Below are 18739 nucleotides of genomic sequence, written 5' to 3' on the forward strand. Positions count from 1 at the left end.
GGATCAGTGCGGTGGTTCCTCTACGTTCCCTGATTTTGTCTGCAAGGGAAACAGACTGGGCTCGGTGGCTTTCCTCTATCTCCTGGTCTCAGCAAAGCCCAAGAACACAGCCAGAGGAACCCTGAGAATCTGCTCCCAGTCCGCAGGCACTGTAGCAGCGCCCGCTTGCTCCGCTTCCGGTGGAGCAACCTTCGGGGACTCCAGTTCAGCACGCGGAGGGCGGCAGCAGAGGGCCCTTTAAAGGGCGGGGCCAGCGCTTCCCCAGGACCACCTCCTCTAGTTCGATTTAGCCTGCGGGACTGGCTTGCACCTCGGCAGATCGCTTTTACTTTTCCTTCCCGTGTCTCCCCTGGTGACCTCGGAAGTGGAAGTAGACGCGAATCGGCGGCCGCGGCGGGGACGGAAGGCGGAAGCAGAGCGTGAGCGGGAGGCGGAGCCGGGGGAGCTGCTCTCGTAGCTCCCCCTGGCCCTCGGCCCAGCTGCTCGAGGGGGAGGAGTTACCGCCGTTCTTCGGTATGTTACCTTGATCCCCTCTACCCAGCCTTAGGGTTAACGGGTTGACTCTGTCAGGGGGAGTCTCAAGCTCCTCCCCCAGATGTTCCTGAAGGGCCGCACGGTCCCCACCCTTTTCTGGCAGCCTGCGGCCCCCTTTCCGGTCGTCTTTCCCTTTTTCCCAAGAGTGACCCCAGGACCACACCCTTTGCGGTACCTCCCTTTTCTCCTGTTTTAGGGTTATAGCTTTCTGGGGAAAGAAACAATAATAAGGGAGCTTGGAGGAGTGGGGGGAGGGAGCAGCGTTGCCGTTAATGTAGTATTGGCTTTATTGCTGGGGTGATGATTGCCCCCGAATTTTTAAAACAAGGGAGGTGGGTGCATTCAATATATACCCAATTTAAGATTATTTAACCTTTTTGTTGGTCCTATCCTTGATCAGCCCCACTTGATACCTCTGTTACAGGCATCAGAAGTCACCATGATGGCTGTGACCTAAAATCCTCAGGAAGCCCCGGGGTCATGGCCCAGAAGCACCCCGGAGAAGGAGGGTTGTGTGGAGCCCACCACAGTGGTGGTGCCTCCCTCAGGACTTTAGGACCCTCTGTGGACCCTGACATACTTTCATTCTCAGGACTCAGGGACTCAGCGGGGCCTGCCCCTAATGGTACCCGCTGCCTCACAGAGCACTCTAGTCCTAAGTACACACAGCCCCCAAATCCAGCCCACTGGTCGGATCCAAGCCATGGACCCCCAAGGGGTCCAGGACCCCCTCTGGCTGAAGAGGACCCTGATCAGAGTGAGGCATCTTCAGAAGAGTCAGGAGTGGACCAGGAACTCTCAAGAGAGAATGAGGCTGGGTACCAGGATGATGGGAACTCTTCTTTCCTTTCCATTCCATCTACTTGTAACTGCCAGGGAACCCCTGGAATCCCTGAAGGGCCTTACTCTGAGGGAGGAGATAACTCTTCTAGCAACTTTTGCCACCATTGTACCTCTCCAGCTTTGGGGGAAGATGAAGAGTTGGAAGGGGAATATGATGAAGAGGAACCTCTTAAGTTTCCCAGTGATCTTTCACGTGTGCACAGTGAAAAGAAACCTGCACCCCGGAGACAACGGCACCGTGTTCCAGCCAAGGAGGACACTCGGGAGGGTGGACGAAGAGATCCCAGATCCCCTGGTCGACATCGGCTGGGCCGGAAACGGAGTCAGGCAGATAAACGCAGAGGACTGGGATTGTGGGGAGCAGAGGAACTGTGTCAGCTTGGACAGGCAGGCTTCTGGTGGCTGATCGAACTGCTAGTATTAGTGGGGGAGTACGTGGAGACTTGTGGCCATCTCATCTATGCATGCAGGCAGCTGAAAGGCAGTGATCTGGACCGTTTACGTGTCTGGGTGGGAGTGTGGGCAGGGCGGCTGGGGGGCTGGGCCCAGGTGATGTTCCAGTTTCTGAGCCAGGGGTTTTGCTATGGGGCAGGGCTGTTCACCCGTTTTCTTAGGCTTATGGGTGCTTTGCTGCTTCTGGCTCTGGCCCTTTTGTTGGGCTGTTTACAGTTGGGCTGGCGGTTTCTGGTAGGATTGAGTGACCGGCTAGGCTGGAGGGGTAAAGCCACCTGGCTCTTCTCTTGGCTGGCTTCTCCCACCTGGCAGCGTTGCCTGATTCTGCTGAGAGAGAGCAGGCCCTGGCAGCAGCTGGTAAGAATAGTTCAGTTGGGTTGGCTGGAGTTACCTTGGGTCAAACAGAGGACCAATAGGCAGGGGAATGCACCTGTAGCTGGTGGTCGTTACTGCCAGCCTGAAGAGGAAGTGGCTCGACTCTTGACCATGGCTGGGGTTCCTGAGGATGAGCTAAACCCTTTTCATGTGTTGGGGGTTGAAGCCACAGCATCAGATGTTGAACTGAAGAAGGCCTATAGGCAGCTGGCAGTGATGGTGAGTACCCTTCCCTCTTTCCAGTTCTTTGTTCCCATATTTTATTTTCCACTACAATTTTTAGGTGGAGTAGAGGAAGGGACAGAGATGGCAATGGCAACCCACTCCAGTACTCTTGCCTGGAAAATCCCGTGGATGGAGGAGTCTGGTAGGCTGCAGTCCATGGGGTCGCTAAGAGTCAGACATGACTGAGCGACTCACTTTCACTTTCATGCATTGCAGAAGGAAATGGCAAACCACTCCTGTTTTCTTGCCTGGAGAATCCCAGGGAAGGGGGCGCCAGGTGGGCTGCCGTCTATGGGGTCGCACAGAGTTGGACACGACTGAAGTGACTTAGCAGCAGCAACAGCAGAGGAAGGGAGAGTATAAAATCAACTTGAAGATGAAAAATTATCTTTAATTCTCAGGAAAGAATTGGAAAGGGGATCTGACTTTTCTCTTAAAGTTTTGTATCATGAAATTCTTTTTCTCAATGAAAATAAATGAACCTGGTATAGTAGACAGTGCTGGACTCACTCACCCTGGAATATCAAGGTGAAATCCCTCTGAGTAGGTTGGAGAAGAGGCCTAGTCAGAACGCTTATCAGTTCCTCCTGAACAAATGAGGGGTTTCTGAACGCAGGGAAATCCAACTGCCTTCCTAGTGAGGCAAGTGTGGGAAGATTCAGAGAGTACACGTGAGTGATTATTCCAGGACCAGGTGAAAGAAAAGGTATCTCAAGACCAACAACCGGGCTGGGAAAGGGAAGGCAAATGGGACATAAATCTTGGAGAGGCATGTATGTATGTATGTCATACATGAAAATGTTGGTGATTACGTAGGATATAGGGGGTTGTGACTTAAATGCTTGAGGGAAATGGTTTAATACAAGCATGCAATCAAATTGCTTTTAGAAGTAGATATTTGATTGCTATTTTTAGATATGATTGTTACTGCTATTTCTGTACAAGTAAAACTGTTAGGAATATAAATGCGTTCTGCGTGCTAAATCACTTCAGTCGTGTCTGGCTCTTTGCGACCCTAGGGACTGTAGCCTGCCAAACTCCTCTGTCCATGGGATTCTCCAGGCAAGAGTACTGGAGTGGGTTGCAAGTCCTTCTCCAGGGGATCGAACTTGCATTTCTAAATCTCCTGCACTGAAGGGCGGATTCTTTACGACTAGTGCCACCTGGGAAGTCCACGACTATAAGTAATGTGTAAATTCCATTGGAGGACTATTTGAGTGTATGGAACTTGACTGGTAAAATACCAGTGTGCAAATTCCCTCAGTGGTTGCATGACATGAAAGAGGAATGGGCAACCAGAGTTTCCATTAACCATTCTAGGTACAATAAAATACCAGACCTGAAACTTACCAGATAACTAAATTAGTTTGGTGGGAAATATATGCCCCTTATTGGATGGCCTGGGTTATTCTGAGAGTGAGGAACAGTTTTCACTCTCAAATTGTTACTAATGGTAGAGGTCTTTTCTCACCTTCATGTCTTTTAGCAGATTTTGTCTTTTGGGGAATGTCATTCAAAAATTCTCATTTTCAACTGACTTTCTTGAAGTAAAGTTCCCTGAACCTTAGTAGAACTGTCCTATAACCTGAAGTTACTGCCTTGTTCTGGGCCAGAGTATCTGTGGGCTCTTTTTGGCCAAGCCATGGGGCATGTGGAATCTTAGTTCCTTAAGATTGAAGCAGGGGATTGAACCTGCACCCCTTGCATTGGAAGCACAGTCTTAACCACTAGATGACCAGGCAAGTCCCTGTAGTCTTTTTATACAGCCTCTCACTGCCCTTATTAGGGCCTAACATGACCATTACTCGCATTCTGTAAGCTTGGGGATATGAGAGAGATGACAGCATTCTGCAAGAGACTAGCTTTATCTCTGTTTTTGGTGAATGAGGATGGGAAAAATCAAGGAACTGTAGGAAGTGAGAATATTATTTGTCTTGGAGAAAAGGCTGAAAAGTGGATTAAAAACCTGAGGGTCATGGTATGTTATTTCACACCTGGAACAGAAAGGCAAACCATTGTAGGAAATTTTGAGTAGATATGAAAATTTCCTAGTTAGAAACAGAATTTGAGGATTTTTGGAACTCTATGACTGACAACAAAGTTGAAATATAAGCGTTTAGTATGTGTGACAGGGTGATAAACCATCCTTGTTTGCCTGAAATTGAAAGGTTTCCTCAAACATGAAATTTAAATGCTAAAACTGGGACAGTTCCAGGAACACTAGAGTGGTGGATCACCATAGTGCCAGATTTTCTGTATTCTGCTTCATGTGTATTCTCATTTAACACTAACAATCCATGATAGATAAAATACTCTAGGTCATGAAGCTAATGAGCAGAAGAGGCAGGACTTAAATACAGATCTATCTTCAGAGGCAGAGCAATTAACCATTAAGCTATATTGATTCTTCAAAAGGGTGTTAAATAGGAAGTTATCAACAATAACCTGTTGATATGAGGTTATTTTGACTCAAGATGGGGAGAGGTTTGGAATGGATATGTAATGAAATCTGTTTTGGTAGGTTCATCCTGACAAAAACCATCATCCTCGGGCTGAGGAGGCCTTCAAGGTTTTGCGGGCAGCTTGGGACATTGTCAGCAACCCTGAAAGACGGAAGGAATATGAGATGTAAGTTGGAGCTAGAAAATTATTAGGTAGGGTAAATGAATAACCTTCAATAGCAGAGATCCCTGGACTTACAGATGAAGGCTTTCCGAGGCAGAACTGAGGTGGCTTGTCTAGCTGGCCAAGGGCCTCTAGAGGCCAATAGATCTGTCTCTCTTTGTCCCTCACTCAATATCCTGACTTACATAGCCTTTTTTCTCTCAGGAAACGAATGGCTGAAAATGAGCTGAGCCGGTCAGTGAATGAGTTTCTGTCCAAGCTGCAAGAAGCAATGAATACTATGATGTGCAGCCGATGCCAGGGAAAGCATAGGTATGATTTAAATAGGACAGGACTGGGACAGCCAGTTTAGGGACTGGGTGACCAAAAACGTTCCTTGTATCATTGGTAGTTGTGGGATCCAGATGGTAAGTAAAAAGACCCTGAGTTTCTACTTATGCCATATTGTCAAGAAATTGAAGATCTGAATTAGCAAGAAGACAAGGTAGTATTTCTGGCTTTAAGATAGGTTGAGGACAGGGCGTACATAGGCATACATAACAACTGAGTGGCGGTAATTTTAGATGTTTGTCAGTAACCGTACTTGTCGGTAACAATGAGACATCAGTAATGATGAGACTGTAGCAATGCTCTAGGTAGTCTTAACATACTATTAAGGAACTGTCCTTTTGTTGAATTTCAGGAGGTTTGAAATGGACCGGGAACCTAAGAGTGCCAGATACTGTGCTGAGTGTAATAGGCTGCATCCTGCTGAGGAAGGTGACTTTTGGGCAGAGTCAAGCATGTTGGGCCTCAAAATCACCTACTTTGCGCTGATGGATGGAAAGGTGTATGATATCACAGGTATACTTCTGTCCTCTGGAAGTATGGGCTCATATATCCTCAGAACTATGATATTTTGGCTAATTGTCTCTCATGCTTGCAGAGTGGGCTGGATGCCAGCGTGTGGGAATCTCCCCAGATACCCACAGAGTCCCTTATCACATCTCATTTGGTTCACGGATGCCAGGCACCAGTGGGCGGCAGAGGTAGGTGGTGTTTCTCTCAATGATCTATCCACTGTCCTAGTTCTGAATATGGTTTCCAATGACATGCTGTTTAGGACATGTAGGTGTCTCACCATTTAAGTGTTTGGGACCTGACTCAGTATGTCTTTAACATATGTATAAATAGATGAACTAGGTAACCATTTGACTCCAGTATCTCTTGCCTCATCATGCCTTCTGTTTTCCTCTCAGAGCTACTCCAGATGCCCCTCCTCCTGACCTTCAGGATTTCTTGAGCCGGATCTTTCAAGTACCCCCAGGCCAGATGTCCAACGGGAACTTCTTTGCAGCTCCTCAGCCCAGCCCTGGGGCCACTGCAGCCTCCAAGCCCAACAGCACAGTACCCAAGGGAGACGCCAAACCGAAGCGGCGGAAGAAAGTGAGGAGGCCCTTCCAACGTTGACACCCCTTCTCTTTCCTCCAATCAATGTCAGGGAGTCAAAAGGGCTGTGTACAGCACCAGATGGAATTTGATTTGTTTATTTTTAAATATTTAAAAAAGGGAAAATTTTAAGGTCAAATTGTTCACTCAGTACTTTTAGGAAGCCCTGGAACCACTCTCCCTCCTCCACCAGCACCCAGGAACTGAATCTTTTCTTCTGACAATACCAAAGAAGTAGGGAATGTCTAGAACAAAGAACCTGGGGCCTGGACCTGGGCTGGACGGTATTTCCCATAGTGTGGGAACTGGGTATTTCCCTGGGGTCTGTATGCCTTTATCTTGTCTTTTGCTTCTTAGAGCAGATGACACTCCCTCCACCCCCAAACGAGTCTATCATATTTCTTGACTCATTTCAGGAGGGAGCCCCCTCCTTTGCCCCAGTATACTAGTTAAAAGAACAAGAAAGCATGTAACCCTAATTATAGGAGATACATAAGAGTTCAGAGAGTGGGAACTCTGACCTTGTGGGTAATCACCCAACTTCATGCTTGTTGCTGCAGGGATGGCCAAAACTAATCATTTTTAAAAAACAAGATTCATGCCCTCTGCCCTTGGGTGAGGGGGAAGGGTAAAGGGGCTCCCGGCAGCCCCCTTATGATCCAAGGGTTTGTATTTTTTTAAGTTTGTTCATATTTGTATGTACATATCTATTTAAAGCCAGGGGATTATCTTTCTATAAATATGTAACTGGCAACCTGTATCTTCCCTCTCTTCTTTGCCCATATAGCTGGAGTCCTTTTTCTCATTTGAAAATCTTTTGCTTCCTAAGTGTTAGAGTGAAGGGCACCTCCTGCTGGACCAAGGGAGGGGGATAAAAAAATACCTTAAAGAAATTTTGTAGTTCTGTAAGTCAGTCATTGTTGCATCTTTCTTCTCTGGCTTTATGAAGACATCTCCCTACCCTTACTGCTGACCAAACTGTAGCCATATATGAAAAAAATTATCTTTATTATGAGGAAAACACACAGTAAAACAGAGCTGGAAGGTGGTGGGAGTGGATGATAGGGAAAACCTTGATCAACCAAAAAGCTGCCCAAGCATGGCTTCCTGCTATAGGAGAGTGATTTGCCCCTTACCTCACCTGTCTTTCCTGATTCAAAGAAACCTGCTCCTAGCAGGGCTGGGCCCAGGGGACCCCATTTTCCAATGAAAATTTGTGAAAGTTTGCATTTCCAGTGGGGGCGTTTGGGAAAGTTGAATAGTTCTCAGGCTGTATAGAGAAAGGGGGGATGTTATAGCCCTTTGTTCCAATGTCCCCAGCCCCATCTCTCAGTATTTGTTGATGCCAAAGAGACGAACCCCATGAAACTGGGGCAACTTGGGCAGCAGTACGCTAAGCAGTGAGGCTGTGTTGATGAGGAAGTGAGCAGCATCATATTTGGTGTAGAAGCTGGCCAGGAGGTATCTGGGGAGAGAAGAAATAGGTTGAATGAAGTTGGCCTTCCCTATCCATATTCAGGCCTTTCCAGTGACTTTCTTTTCTATTTTAAATAACCAGTTTTACTGCATGCAGTCCTAGGATATCTAAAAATATTTCAGCTATATTAACAATATTTACTTTGGGGTTGGGGAGATAATCAGCACCTTTAACTGGAGATTTATAAATCTGTGCTTTTTTTAAAAAAAAATTGTTAATGACAGGTGGCAAATGACAGCTGAAGCAGTTTTAGCCTGTGTGACTGTTAGAATCCTTTTTGCTACCACTTCTCACAGATTTACATCAGTTCTGCCTTTATTCACTTCTTTGGAAGTGTAAAATAACTTGTTTCACTTGTTTTATCTTTTTTTAGTCCCTTCTCCCAGAGAAGGCAATGGCAACCCACTCCAGTACTCTTGCCTGGAAAATCCCATGGATGGAGGAGCCTGGTGGGCTGCAGTCCATGGGGTCGCTACGAGTCAGGCACGACTGAGCGACTTCACTTTCACTTTTCACTTTCCTGCATTGGGGAAGGAAATGGCAATCCACTCCAGTGTCGTTGCCTGGAGAATCCCAGGGACGGGGGAGCCTGGTGGGCTGCCGTCTATGGGGTAGCACAGAGTTGGACACAACTGAAGCGACTTAGCAGCAGCAGCCCTTTCTCCATTCTCCTACCATCAAGGAGGCAGCAAGTAATGCTTGCTTACTGTCTTCTACTTTTTACTGTTCTCACTAGATTTAGAGCTAATGTATCTTCACAGGGTCTAGGTGAGTAGAAGTCCACTGTTTTTAAAGGTTCCCTGTGGACCTCTGTACCTGGCTTTTGAAGCATCTCCCGTTTCCCCCTGGACTCACAGTACAATGGGAGAGATGCTGAGGAATTTTCGGGAAGAGGTAAATTGGAGCCCGTAGTCCATCTGTTCCCAGTGTGTCAGTAGCCGAGCCTTTCCTTGGTCAGGGGTCTCAAAGGGTGTCCCTTTCACCGTATGTAGGAAGACATACATAACCTGGGAGGAGGAAATGGGACCGTGTGAGGTACCAGGGCATAAAGTAGTCCCTCAGCTGAGATCCCAAAAGGAAGACAGAAATTCCAAGTAATTGTTTTTGGTTGGGAAAAGCCTGGGGTGGGTAAAAGGGCATGGTTTAGTGCTCACCAAGTTATGGATGACGTTGGTCAGTGTCCAGACAACAGGAATGCTGAAGAAGGGGATGCTGAGTAGAACCACATGCAGCAATCCTACCAAGATGATGTAGGCCAGCCAGATGCCCCGGCTATTCATCACTCGAGTGTTGGGGTTTACTTCGCTGTGAGCCACCCCCACATTCATCCTACCACAGTGGGGGATCAGGCAGGAGACCAACTTAATTTCCTCTGCACCCTTCTTGGAGTCTGTTTCTCCAAGTTGTCTCCTGAGTAGCCCAAATCCCCCGGACTCTATTGGGAATGAAAGAACTTACCCCATTACACACAAAGGAAACACTGAAGACTTGGGGGAAAAATTTTAGAAGGCAAGATGAGAACTCATTCTATATGTTAGAGACATGATAATCTTTCTTCTGATCCTTACACTTAAGCTGTAACTTGAAGGAGTAAGCATAGGCTTGGCGCACCTCAAGGAGCAAGGGTAACAGAAGTATCTCACTATCCTTAAGAAGTTAATAAGGAACCAGGAAGACATTAGGTACACCCAAAATTACAGAAGAGGGTCATGGGAAACAAGGAACCACTAAGGAAGGATGAGGTAAAGCTACCTTTTCTAATCTATACTCGTCAGTTCAGTCACTCAGTTGTGTCCAATTCTTTGGGACCCCATGGACTGCAGGATGCCAGGCTTCCCTGTCCATCACCAGGGAAGCCTGGCATCCTGGTCAAACTCATGTCCATAGAGCCGGCGATGCCATCCAGCTATCTCATCCTCTGTCGTCCCCTTCTCCTGGTTTCAATCTATCTTAGTCCCCACCTTTTCCTCTGGGGCTCCCCCGTCCTCTCATCTCCGTGGCATGTAAGCAGGCAGCTGCAAGAATGTGCCCAGGGCTTTTGCTCTGAACTAGGAAGGGACGTGAACTGAGCGTCTCGAGAGGTGGAGCCCTAGTCCCGACTTCAGGGCGGCTCTGATCGTCTGAACTTAGTCCTTTTAAAATCGTGCTTGCCCTTAAGTTGATGACGGCGGTTTAGGAAGCAGATCTGGCCCGCTCTCTACCTAAAATTCCCTAAACCTCAGAAATGATTTGAACTCGCCCCCTTGCTCCTCCCAGGCCCCCTCTCCTTCATCGTCTTCCCTTAGGGTTGTCTTCAGCGCTCCTCTTTCGGTCTGTTGCTCGCCGCCGCTTCACCCACCCTGCTCGTTCGCCTCTCACCATTTTTCTAAGGACCCCTTCCCAGTCTCCCGGTAAACCTACCTGTCAGCTTCGGAAGCCGTCCGGGTCAGGGCGCGGCGCTTGCTTCTACACCTGCGGTCTCCAGGAAGCAGCCTCCCCGCCCATCTGCGCTCTCCCTATTGGTGGAGCAAGGTCAGCGCCGCCACCACCCATTGGCTGGCGATCCGCCGCGGGGACGCACAATTGGTCACTATTTCCGTCGTTCGGAAGGTGCCGAACCCGCCCTTCTCCAGGTCCCACCTTTTGAGAGAGGTGGGGAAAGCCGCTTGGAGGAGAGAGGGCGACGCCAGCTATTGACTAATGGAAAGAGTTGATAGTAAGAGGCGGGAGTAAGAGCTCCAACGATTGGCCGGCCGTGGCTGTAGGCGCCGAGGCGGGAGCTCCCGGAGGTGGAGGCAGCGGGTGGGGGCCTGGCGGAGTGGAGGGGTAACAAGATGGCGACTGAGACGGTGGAGCTTCATAAGCTGAAGGTACCGTGAGGTGGGGAAGGGCCGGGTCGGACTTTTCCGGAGACTAAATTTTGCTGGCGGGTTGGCGGCTTTTCCTTGAAGGTTCTTCTACTCCATTTTCTGGCTCTGGCCTTAGTTCTGTTCTTTTGTGCCGCCCTTCTTCCCCCACTACGTCTTTTCTCTTTTCCCATTTCTCCTCACGGTTTTACTGTATCCTTACTTGTTATTTAGCACCTTCCTCCACTGTGGTGTCGTCCGTCACCTCTCTACCGGTTTGTGGAAGTGCCTTCAACCTGTTCTACTCTCTTCTTGTTTCTCGTCAAACTGCATTACGTCAGTGGTCCCCTCCTCTTGGCCCCGTGCGGAGCCCGGGACCCCTTTTTTTCCCCTGGGTTTGTGCTTTCCTGTCTGTTGTCCAAAGTGGAGATTCCCGGTAGCAAAGGATGGCAGCTTCGTTTATTTCTGTCTGTCTAGGTCTCAGACTTGATCCGGAAAATGCTTCCGTCCGCCTTTTTTAGATGGAGTGACGCCCCCGGGGCAAATTTGGAAACCCGAGGAGAGGCCTCCCCTTAGAGGCCTGGGCTTTAGGAGACTTTAAGAGGTAGTGAAGGCACAGATACCCCAGATTGAAAAGTTTTCGAGTTCTCTCAACGCGGTTCTCCACCTACCAGCCTTCCCCCTACCCTGCGCCCCACCACCCCAGAGACAAGTCACTCAAAACTGTAATATTTTGGGAAAACGTTTCCAAGGTTAGGGTTACCTCTTGTCCCATTTCATTTCGTGGGTAGACCCTGCATCTCTTGGTCTCACCACTGGGTGACACTCAATCACAGAAGAGGTTTTAAGTTGTGTCTTGGGAATCTTGAGAGCCTTTTCATATTTAGATTATTTTTTTGGAAGAAAACGATGGGTTTGTTTTTTTTGGGGGGGGGAGTAAATTAAGTGTATCTCAAGTTGTCCATTTGTGGTTTGACAGGTAGTTTTCCCATCATTTTTCAGTCATGTTTTGTTCACGTCCTGGGAACCTTTGACAAACCAGGTTGATTTGACCCACGCTGAAAACTGATTCTTTAAAGTCTGATGAGCTTGAAAAAAAAAAGTGTAAGGAGAGTAAGAGTAAAGAGAGAGAGGTCCTCTTAATCACATTAGTTGACACCAGTTAGACTTTCAGTGAAAGTTGATAGGTTTCTTACTCATGGAATCTAAGCTGTACTAGGGGGATTTTGTGTTAACATGGAGTTACTGTTAACTTGGTACCGAAATGAGTAGATTGTATCAGTCCTCTGCTAAGAGAATAACAAGTAAAAAATTGAGCAGCTACTTCCATTATATGTATATTAACTTGTAAATTAGTACTGTGAAGTGAAGTCGCTCAGTCGTGTCCGACTCTTTGCGACCCCATGGACTGTAGTCTACCAGGCTCCTCTGTCCATGGGATTTTCCAGGCAATAGTCCTGGAGTGGATTGCCATTTCCTTCTCCAAAATTAGTACTAGTATATGTTGTATACTACAAACTACTGTTTGTATGTTATAAAAGAAACACAGAAAAGGAATTTTTGAATGGAATAAAAAGGAAATATGAATATAAGATCTAATGTTTTCTTCCTATATTAGTTCCATTTTTTGAAACCCCTCGAGTAAGTCACTAGCCTTGTGACTTGCCTTAATAGGTTTTGTTTTGGTTTATGGAGTTCCACCTTCCATAAAAATCTGTATGTCAGTTCCAGGTTAAATCCGGTTTTGATTGGATAATGTCCGCTGATCTGATTTCAGGTTATTATAGTCTTAGAGAGCATGAGGCAGTCCTAATAGCCTAAAAAGGATTCACTCTTTTAATCATATTTGCTTGTCTTTGCTTTTTCTCTAGAGCACTTCTTAACCTTTTGGAGGTCACAGATATCTTTGAAACTCTGATGAAAGGTATGGACCTCTCCCCAGAAAAAGGCATGTACACATGACTTTGCATGCAATTTGAGGGGCTTCATAAAATTACCTTGGAGCCCTGAGGAGTCCATGGACTTCTGGTTAAGAACTCATGCCTTTAATTCTGACTTCCAAGACAGTTAATGTTTGGTTCCACTGTTGATCATGGATTGATCCTACTGTTCATCATGGAGTGATCCTTACTTTTGGGTTGACCTAGGGTTTATCTCTCTTTTTTTTTTTTTAAAAGCCTTTCCATTTTTATAAAAGGAATTTGGGGCTATAGTGTGGGGTCTCAGAGGAAAGAAGCAAGCTTTGAAGTAGGAATGAAAAATATCTATCTGAATTGATAATGTAAAGCCACATCAACTGCAAATTTGTGAAGGTTTTGTAGAAATGGAGTCATTCCAACGCAGTTGGAAAGAGACTGAATTGTGGGTGAAAAATGCCTTGAATTGTTATAGTACCAGATTTCCAGTCAGTTGTGAGAAAACGGACTACAGATGAGAGAACTAGAAGGGTGGATAAAGAAAACAGTGAGACATTTGTAATAGTGAAGCATAAAGTACATTTGTGTTGGTGGTTGAAGATCATTTGGAAAAGGAAAGTAGGTGAACTGTGTGACTGGAGGTGTATTGGAGTGATACTGAAAAGGACTTCTAAGTTGTGTAAGGTGTTTGGTTTTTGTCATACAGGCAGAAAGTGGGGAACCTTTGAAAATTTGAAAGGAGGAGCTGATGTGATGAGTTTTTTTATTTTTTTCTTTGCCACTTTTCTTTGGCTTGTGGGATCCTAGTTCCCAGGCCTGGGATGGAACCCCAGGCACTCTGCAATGAAAGCACAGAGTCCTACACTGGACTGCTAGGAATTTCCCAGTTTGTGTTCTTTTGGCAGTAAGAAGGATGGAGCCTGGAGGGGAAGAAATTTCACCAGTTAGATTTTTATTATAGTAGTCACTCCCCTGCTTAGAACCTTTTAATTATATCCCTGCCAGTATCTAGTTTAGTTTCTCAAATTCCAGCTAGTGACTTTATTTCACTTATCAGAGTGGCTGTTCATTAACTGCTAACATTTACTATGTGGCAGACACTGGTCAAATCAGTTTGTACACAAAAGTTGATTTCTCACTATAATCCTAAGGCAGTAAGGTAAATGCCTGTGTTGTCCCTATTGAAAATGAGAAAAAATGGAGACTTCCCTGGTGGTCCGGTGGTTAAGACTCCATGCTTCAGTTTTAGGGGGCTGAGGTTCGCTCTCTGGTTGGGGAACTAAGATCCCACATGCCTTGTGGCTTAGCCTGAAGGAAACAAAAAATGAGAAAAAAATGGAAGCTCAAAGAGATTGGATAACTTGTCCTAGGTCATGTACCTAGTAAGTGGTGGCTCAAATCCAGGCGGTCTGTCTCCAGAATTCCTGTTCTAAATTGCTGTGCATGACTGCTTCTCCATACCTTAGTACTCATAACCTTTATACATGCTTTTGGTTGCATTGCTCTTGCCACCCCCATCAGTTCAGTTCAGTTCAGTCACTCAGGACTTCCCTGGTGGCTCAGAAGATAAAGCATCTGTCTACAATGTGGGAGACCTGGGTTCGAGCCCTGGGTTGGGAAGATCCCCTGGAGAAGGAAATGGCAATCCACTCCAGTACTGTTGCCTGGGAAATCCCACGGACAGAGGAGCCTGGTAGGCTACAGTCTATGGGGTCGCAAAGAGTCAGACACTACTGAGCGACTTCACTTTCACTTTCAGTTGCTCATTCATGTCTGACTCTTTGCGACCCCATGAATCGCAGCATGCCAGGCTTCCCTGTCCATCACCAACTCCCGGAGTTCACCCAAATCCATGTCCGTCAAGTCAGTGATGCCATCCAGCCATCTCATCCTCTGTCATCCCCTTTTCCTCCTGCCCCCAATCCCTCCCAGCATCAGAGTCTTTTCCAGTGAGTCAGGTCTTCGCATGAGGTGGCCAAAGTACTGGAGTTTCAGCTTTAGCATCATTCCTTCCAAAGAACACCCAGGACTGATCTCCTTTAGAATGGACTGGTTGGCCTTTGTTTAATTAACTGTTAGTTTCCCTTCAGATATCAGTCAAACATCATTTATCCAATGAACCCTTAGGTAGGATGGGTTACATTCATCTACACACACAGTCAGACCACTTTTTAAATGCTTTTATAGGACCCTGTACTTTTTTTAGAATCAGTTAAATATTACGTGTATGATCATTGCTTGCCTTGTTTCCCTACTAGATTCTAAGCTCCATGTGGGCAAGAACTCTTTGTTTTGCTTATGATTATTTTCCTGTATCTGATAAGATAATGCTTGATACACAGTGGGTACTTATTGGCAGTGGCTTCAAAAGTAGGAATGAATTTGAAATTTTGGATATAAAATTAGAAGTATTTTTAGATCAGTTAAATGTGAGAGGAATGAAAGGTGACTCCAAGTAGTGATACCTTTAGTCTAAGTTGGGAGGAGAAGAAGCCAGTTTTGTGCAGGAGAGAAGATGAAGTTCAGTTTGGGGCATAAATGATAAATGTCTTTGAGATACTCATTTGGAGATATCTTGTAATCATTTGGAAATATGGGTCTTTGCTCAGGAGCTAAGAGCTGAAAATAAAGGTGTGGGATTTATTAAAATATTTCTCTCTATATATAAATTTTTGGAGCTTATATTTTACTACAGGGAGGCGCAGTAAACAAGTGAAATATATAGTATGTCAAATAGCAATAAAATTTGTAGTGAAAAATAGAAATAGGAGGAACTGTGAAAAGAGAAAGGTATTATAATTTTAAATAGGGCGACTGAGGGGAAGACCTCATTGAGAAGGTGATGTTTAAGCAAAGTCTTGAAGTAAATGAAAGCGTGACCCTTGTACAAAGTATTAGAGGTGATCATTAGGACTCTGGCTTACCTTAATGAGATAGGAAACCAGTGGAGGATTTTTGAATAGAGGAGAGACATGTTCTTGACTTAAATTGTCAAAAAGATCACTCTGACTACCTTGTTGAGAATAAACTGTAATGAGGTTCAAGGGCTGAAGAGTTGACAATAGTTTGTATGAAAGAAAGACAAGCGATTAGATTCTGTGTCTGTTTTGAAGGAAGTGCTGACAGGATTTGCCAATGATTGGATTCTGGGAAGTGAAAAAGCCTTTGATACAAGTGGAAGGATAAGGAGGCCAAAGTCATCTTAGTGGATATCTGTATTTACAAGATTGGGTGGAAGAAGAGCTAGCAAAGAGTGAGGAGGAAAGGTAAGAGAGAGTGTGCCCATGAAAGCCATCCTTCATATTGATACTTAAAATTGGTCTTAAATCAGAGAGATCTGAGCTGGCTATTGGCTTCACTATTTTCTGGCTGGGTGATTTTTTTTTTTTTAAGCAAATTACTGAGTTTCTTTAAGCTTTGTTTTCTTAATTTATGAAATGTAATAATAAAATCAACCACATAGATGTTGTGAGGATTAAATGAGGAAATGATGTTCAAAAGACTTAGCCTTTTGTTTGGCATGTATTAATACTTGAAATTTAATTCCTATCATATGGAATGTTATAAATTATATAAAATGCTTCTGTCCTTGAAGGTTTATAAACCAAGTTGAGAGAGATAACAGGTGAACAATATTTGAATCAAAATTCAAGATGAGTAAATTAGTAGAAATCACAGGGCAATGAATGGGGATTAATGTTAAATGTATTGTGTCGTTAGTTGATCAGTCAGTCCTTTCCCTGCTGGTTGGATAGGTAGCGTGAAAAATGCCTTATTAATACTGAGAAATAAGATTTTAGGATTGAGACTGGAAATTTAGTGGGGTTTTTTTTTTAAATTCACTTATTTGGCTGCACTGGGTCTTAGTTGCAGCATGTGGGATCTAGTTCCCTGACCAGGGATCGAACCTGGGCCCCCTGCATTGGGACCTGAGAGTTTTAACCACAAGACCAGCAGGGAAGTCCCAAATTTAGTTTTTGAATAGGTAATTCATATTCAACTTCACAATTTTAAAGATGTAAAAAGGGTATATGGTAAAAGGTTTCTCTCCTACCTGTCCTCAGGTTTCTTCTGAGATCCAGCTGGTGTTTTATCTGTTTCTTGCCCAGGCATCTTCTGTATAAACATTGTATGACTGTTATGTGTATGCATGTTTTTTTTTTTACATTAATGTTAGTATCTTACGTACAGTATTCCATAAATTGTTTTTTCTTAATAGTCTTATTGAGGCACAATTCACATGCTGTACAATTCACTCAATATATCTTGGTTTTTAAATACATTCTTTTAAAACATTTTAAAGTCAGATGCATATAAAAAGGGTAAGATTTGACATTATAGGTCCATATTTGAGGTTTTAAAAGGGTTTTGTTCTACTACTAATGTAATTGTGCCAAAATGAAATGTGTGAAATGACTTTATTTTCAGCTATTCTGTTTTCACTCAGCAATTTCCCTTTTGGAGGGGAACCCACAATATAATAATAAAGTGATGCAACAGTGTGTAAAAATGTATGTAACATTCTCATTTGACTAGAGAAGGGGACATGGAGGTGCTGAGAAGACTGCTGAATGAGCCAAAGACCTGAGGTTAGGGAATGAGAGCCAGTTGGGGGCTGAGATTTCAACAGCAGTAGCAAGGTCAGTGGTTAGCAGTGGTGGATGCTGTCCATGCTAAACAACCAGTTGTACCAGTCTGTCTGCTTCAGGTCTGCTAGATCAGCATCCTGTGCAGAATCTATCACTGACTATCTTTCCCTGTTACCTGAAAGATTTTGTAAACTTCTGTCTGTATCTACACACAATTTGGGGAAGGAAGGAGAAGGGAGGAACAGCTCTGTTAGAAAGTTGAAATTTGAATTGCCTGAATATTTACATTCCTTTTCCCTTAATGTTACTTAGAGGAGGAGAAGAAAAAAGGAAGATTAGGAGTTACAGAAAGTAAAGAAATTGTATTGTGTTATAAACAAACACCCAGTACCCTTTAAATACACACACAGTAACTGAAAAAAAAATAAAGTGCCACCATGGGAAAGATCTAGATTCTTAAGAAACGGACCTTAGAGATCACTTAGAATCTAGATTCTAGATTAGTCCTATTCACTGTATTATTTGTAGGTCAGTGCTCATCCATGAACTGTTACTGGTTAATGATGAGATAAATTTAAAAAAAGAAAGTAAGCTTTTAGAAACTTTTATAGCAGTTTGACATCACTGCTACATACCAAATGTATGACCGATTTTCTCGTAATTGATTTGTTTACAAAAGTGTTGGTCCACAACCTGGAATGCTATAAAAAGTTGGCAGCCCTGTCTCTCTACCTATTTAAAAATATATTGATCTGTGAAATTCAGAAATCAGAGAAACAGTGATTCTGTCTAATCTTGTCTAACTCTTCAACCAGTTTCTAACACTTACTAGCTGCTAAGCACTATTGTAAATGCTTTACAGATATTTACTGGTTTAATCTTTGTAACAGCGCTATGCTGCAGGTACTGTTACATTATCCCCATTTCATGGGAAACTGAGGCACAGAGTGGTTGCGTTACTCACCTAGGCTACACAGATGTAAGTGCTAAAGCTGGAGTTTGAACCTGGTGTAGTCTTACTTCAGATGCCTTGTTACGCTTTGTTATGCTCCATGCTTTTAATGGGCCTACTGTGTTTCTCAGTAGAGGGAGCTGTTGGCTTGAGCAGAACAGTTTTCCATGTTGTATCCCTCCCTGCCTACCTGTCCTACTCACTGAATACCCAATCAGAAAAAAAGCTCCCCTCTCCATTTCCAAATGCTTCCTTGGTTGAAAACCTTTTAGAGATGACCAGCATAGTTCCTTAGTTACAACATTCTTTCTTTTATAGGAATCTGCTTTCTAATTTCTACTGGTTGGTCTTAGATCTGTACTTCAAAACTAGTAAAGTCTTCCAGGACACATACCTGTTTGTTCACTGATCTGCATATAGGATTTTTAAAACCTTCCTTTTTCTTTGTTGTTCTCCTTGGATCAGCATGTCATTATGTGCCTTAAAATGATAATAAA

At 44.6% G+C, this 18739-nt stretch overlaps 3 protein-coding genes across 3 annotated transcripts in view; 2 read left to right on the top strand and 1 right to left on the bottom strand.

Moving 5' to 3' along the window:
- The first annotated feature begins 416 nt into the window (after positions 1 to 416).
- DNAJC14 (DnaJ heat shock protein family (Hsp40) member C14) lies at positions 417 to 7254 on the top strand. The gene is made up of 7 exons (XM_068970992.1): positions 417 to 513; positions 959 to 2424; positions 4952 to 5058; positions 5260 to 5367; positions 5738 to 5898; positions 5981 to 6083; positions 6294 to 7254. Exons 2-7 carry the CDS (start codon positions 1015 to 1017, stop codon positions 6502 to 6504), a joined length of 2100 nt encoding a protein of 699 aa, XP_068827093.1. The 5' UTR covers positions 417 to 513; positions 959 to 1014; the 3' UTR covers positions 6505 to 7254.
- A 282-nt stretch (positions 7255 to 7536) lies between these two features.
- Positions 7537 to 10436, bottom strand: ORMDL2 (ORMDL sphingolipid biosynthesis regulator 2). Its single transcript, XM_068971202.1, has 4 exons — positions 10361 to 10436; positions 9115 to 9289; positions 8816 to 8967; positions 7537 to 7948 (listed from the first exon to the last, which is right to left on the bottom strand). The coding sequence occupies exons 2-4, from the start codon at positions 9286 to 9288 to the stop codon at positions 7813 to 7815; spliced, it is 462 nt and encodes a 153-aa protein (XP_068827303.1). The 5' UTR covers position 9289; positions 10361 to 10436; the 3' UTR covers positions 7537 to 7812.
- A 322-nt stretch (positions 10437 to 10758) lies between these two features.
- The window catches only part of SARNP (SAP domain containing ribonucleoprotein), a 48164-nt gene continuing 40183 nt past the window's right edge, over positions 10759 to 18739 (top strand). The window contains exon 1 of the mRNA XM_068971182.1: positions 10759 to 10809. Coding sequence (XP_068827283.1) covers positions 10774 to 10809 — 36 coding nt within the window. The 5' untranslated portion in view covers positions 10759 to 10773. The remainder of the gene's footprint in view (positions 10810 to 18739) is intronic.

Source organism: Capricornis sumatraensis, chromosome 4 (genome assembly GCF_032405125.1).
Source record: "Capricornis sumatraensis isolate serow.1 chromosome 4, serow.2, whole genome shotgun sequence".
Taxonomy (NCBI): domain Eukaryota; kingdom Metazoa; phylum Chordata; class Mammalia; order Artiodactyla; family Bovidae; genus Capricornis; species Capricornis sumatraensis.

What these genes read in the sequence shown, in the direction of transcription:
- ORMDL2 (XM_068971202.1), bottom strand. Translation starts at nt 9,288, where the DNA reads ATGAATGTGGGGGTGGCTCACAGCGAAGTAAACCCCAACACTCGAGTG. An exon ending in CCAACGTCATCCATAACTTG is followed by an intron (nt 8,968 to 9,114) that starts GTGAGCACTAAA and finishes TCCTCCTCCCAG; the next exon opens with GTTATGTATGTCTTCCTACA. An exon ending in AGCATCTCTCCCATTGTACT is followed by an intron (nt 7,949 to 8,815) that starts GTGAGTCCAGGG and finishes TTCTCTCCCCAG; the next exon opens with ATACCTCCTGGCCAGCTTCT.
- DNAJC14 (XM_068970992.1), top strand. Translation starts at nt 1,015, where the DNA reads ATGGCCCAGAAGCACCCCGGAGAAGGAGGGTTGTGTGGAGCCCACCAC. An exon ending in AGACGGAAGGAATATGAGAT is followed by an intron (nt 5,059 to 5,259) that starts GTAAGTTGGAGC and finishes TTTTTCTCTCAG; the next exon opens with GAAACGAATGGCTGAAAATG. An exon ending in CGATGCCAGGGAAAGCATAG is followed by an intron (nt 5,368 to 5,737) that starts GTATGATTTAAA and finishes GTTGAATTTCAG; the next exon opens with GAGGTTTGAAATGGACCGGG.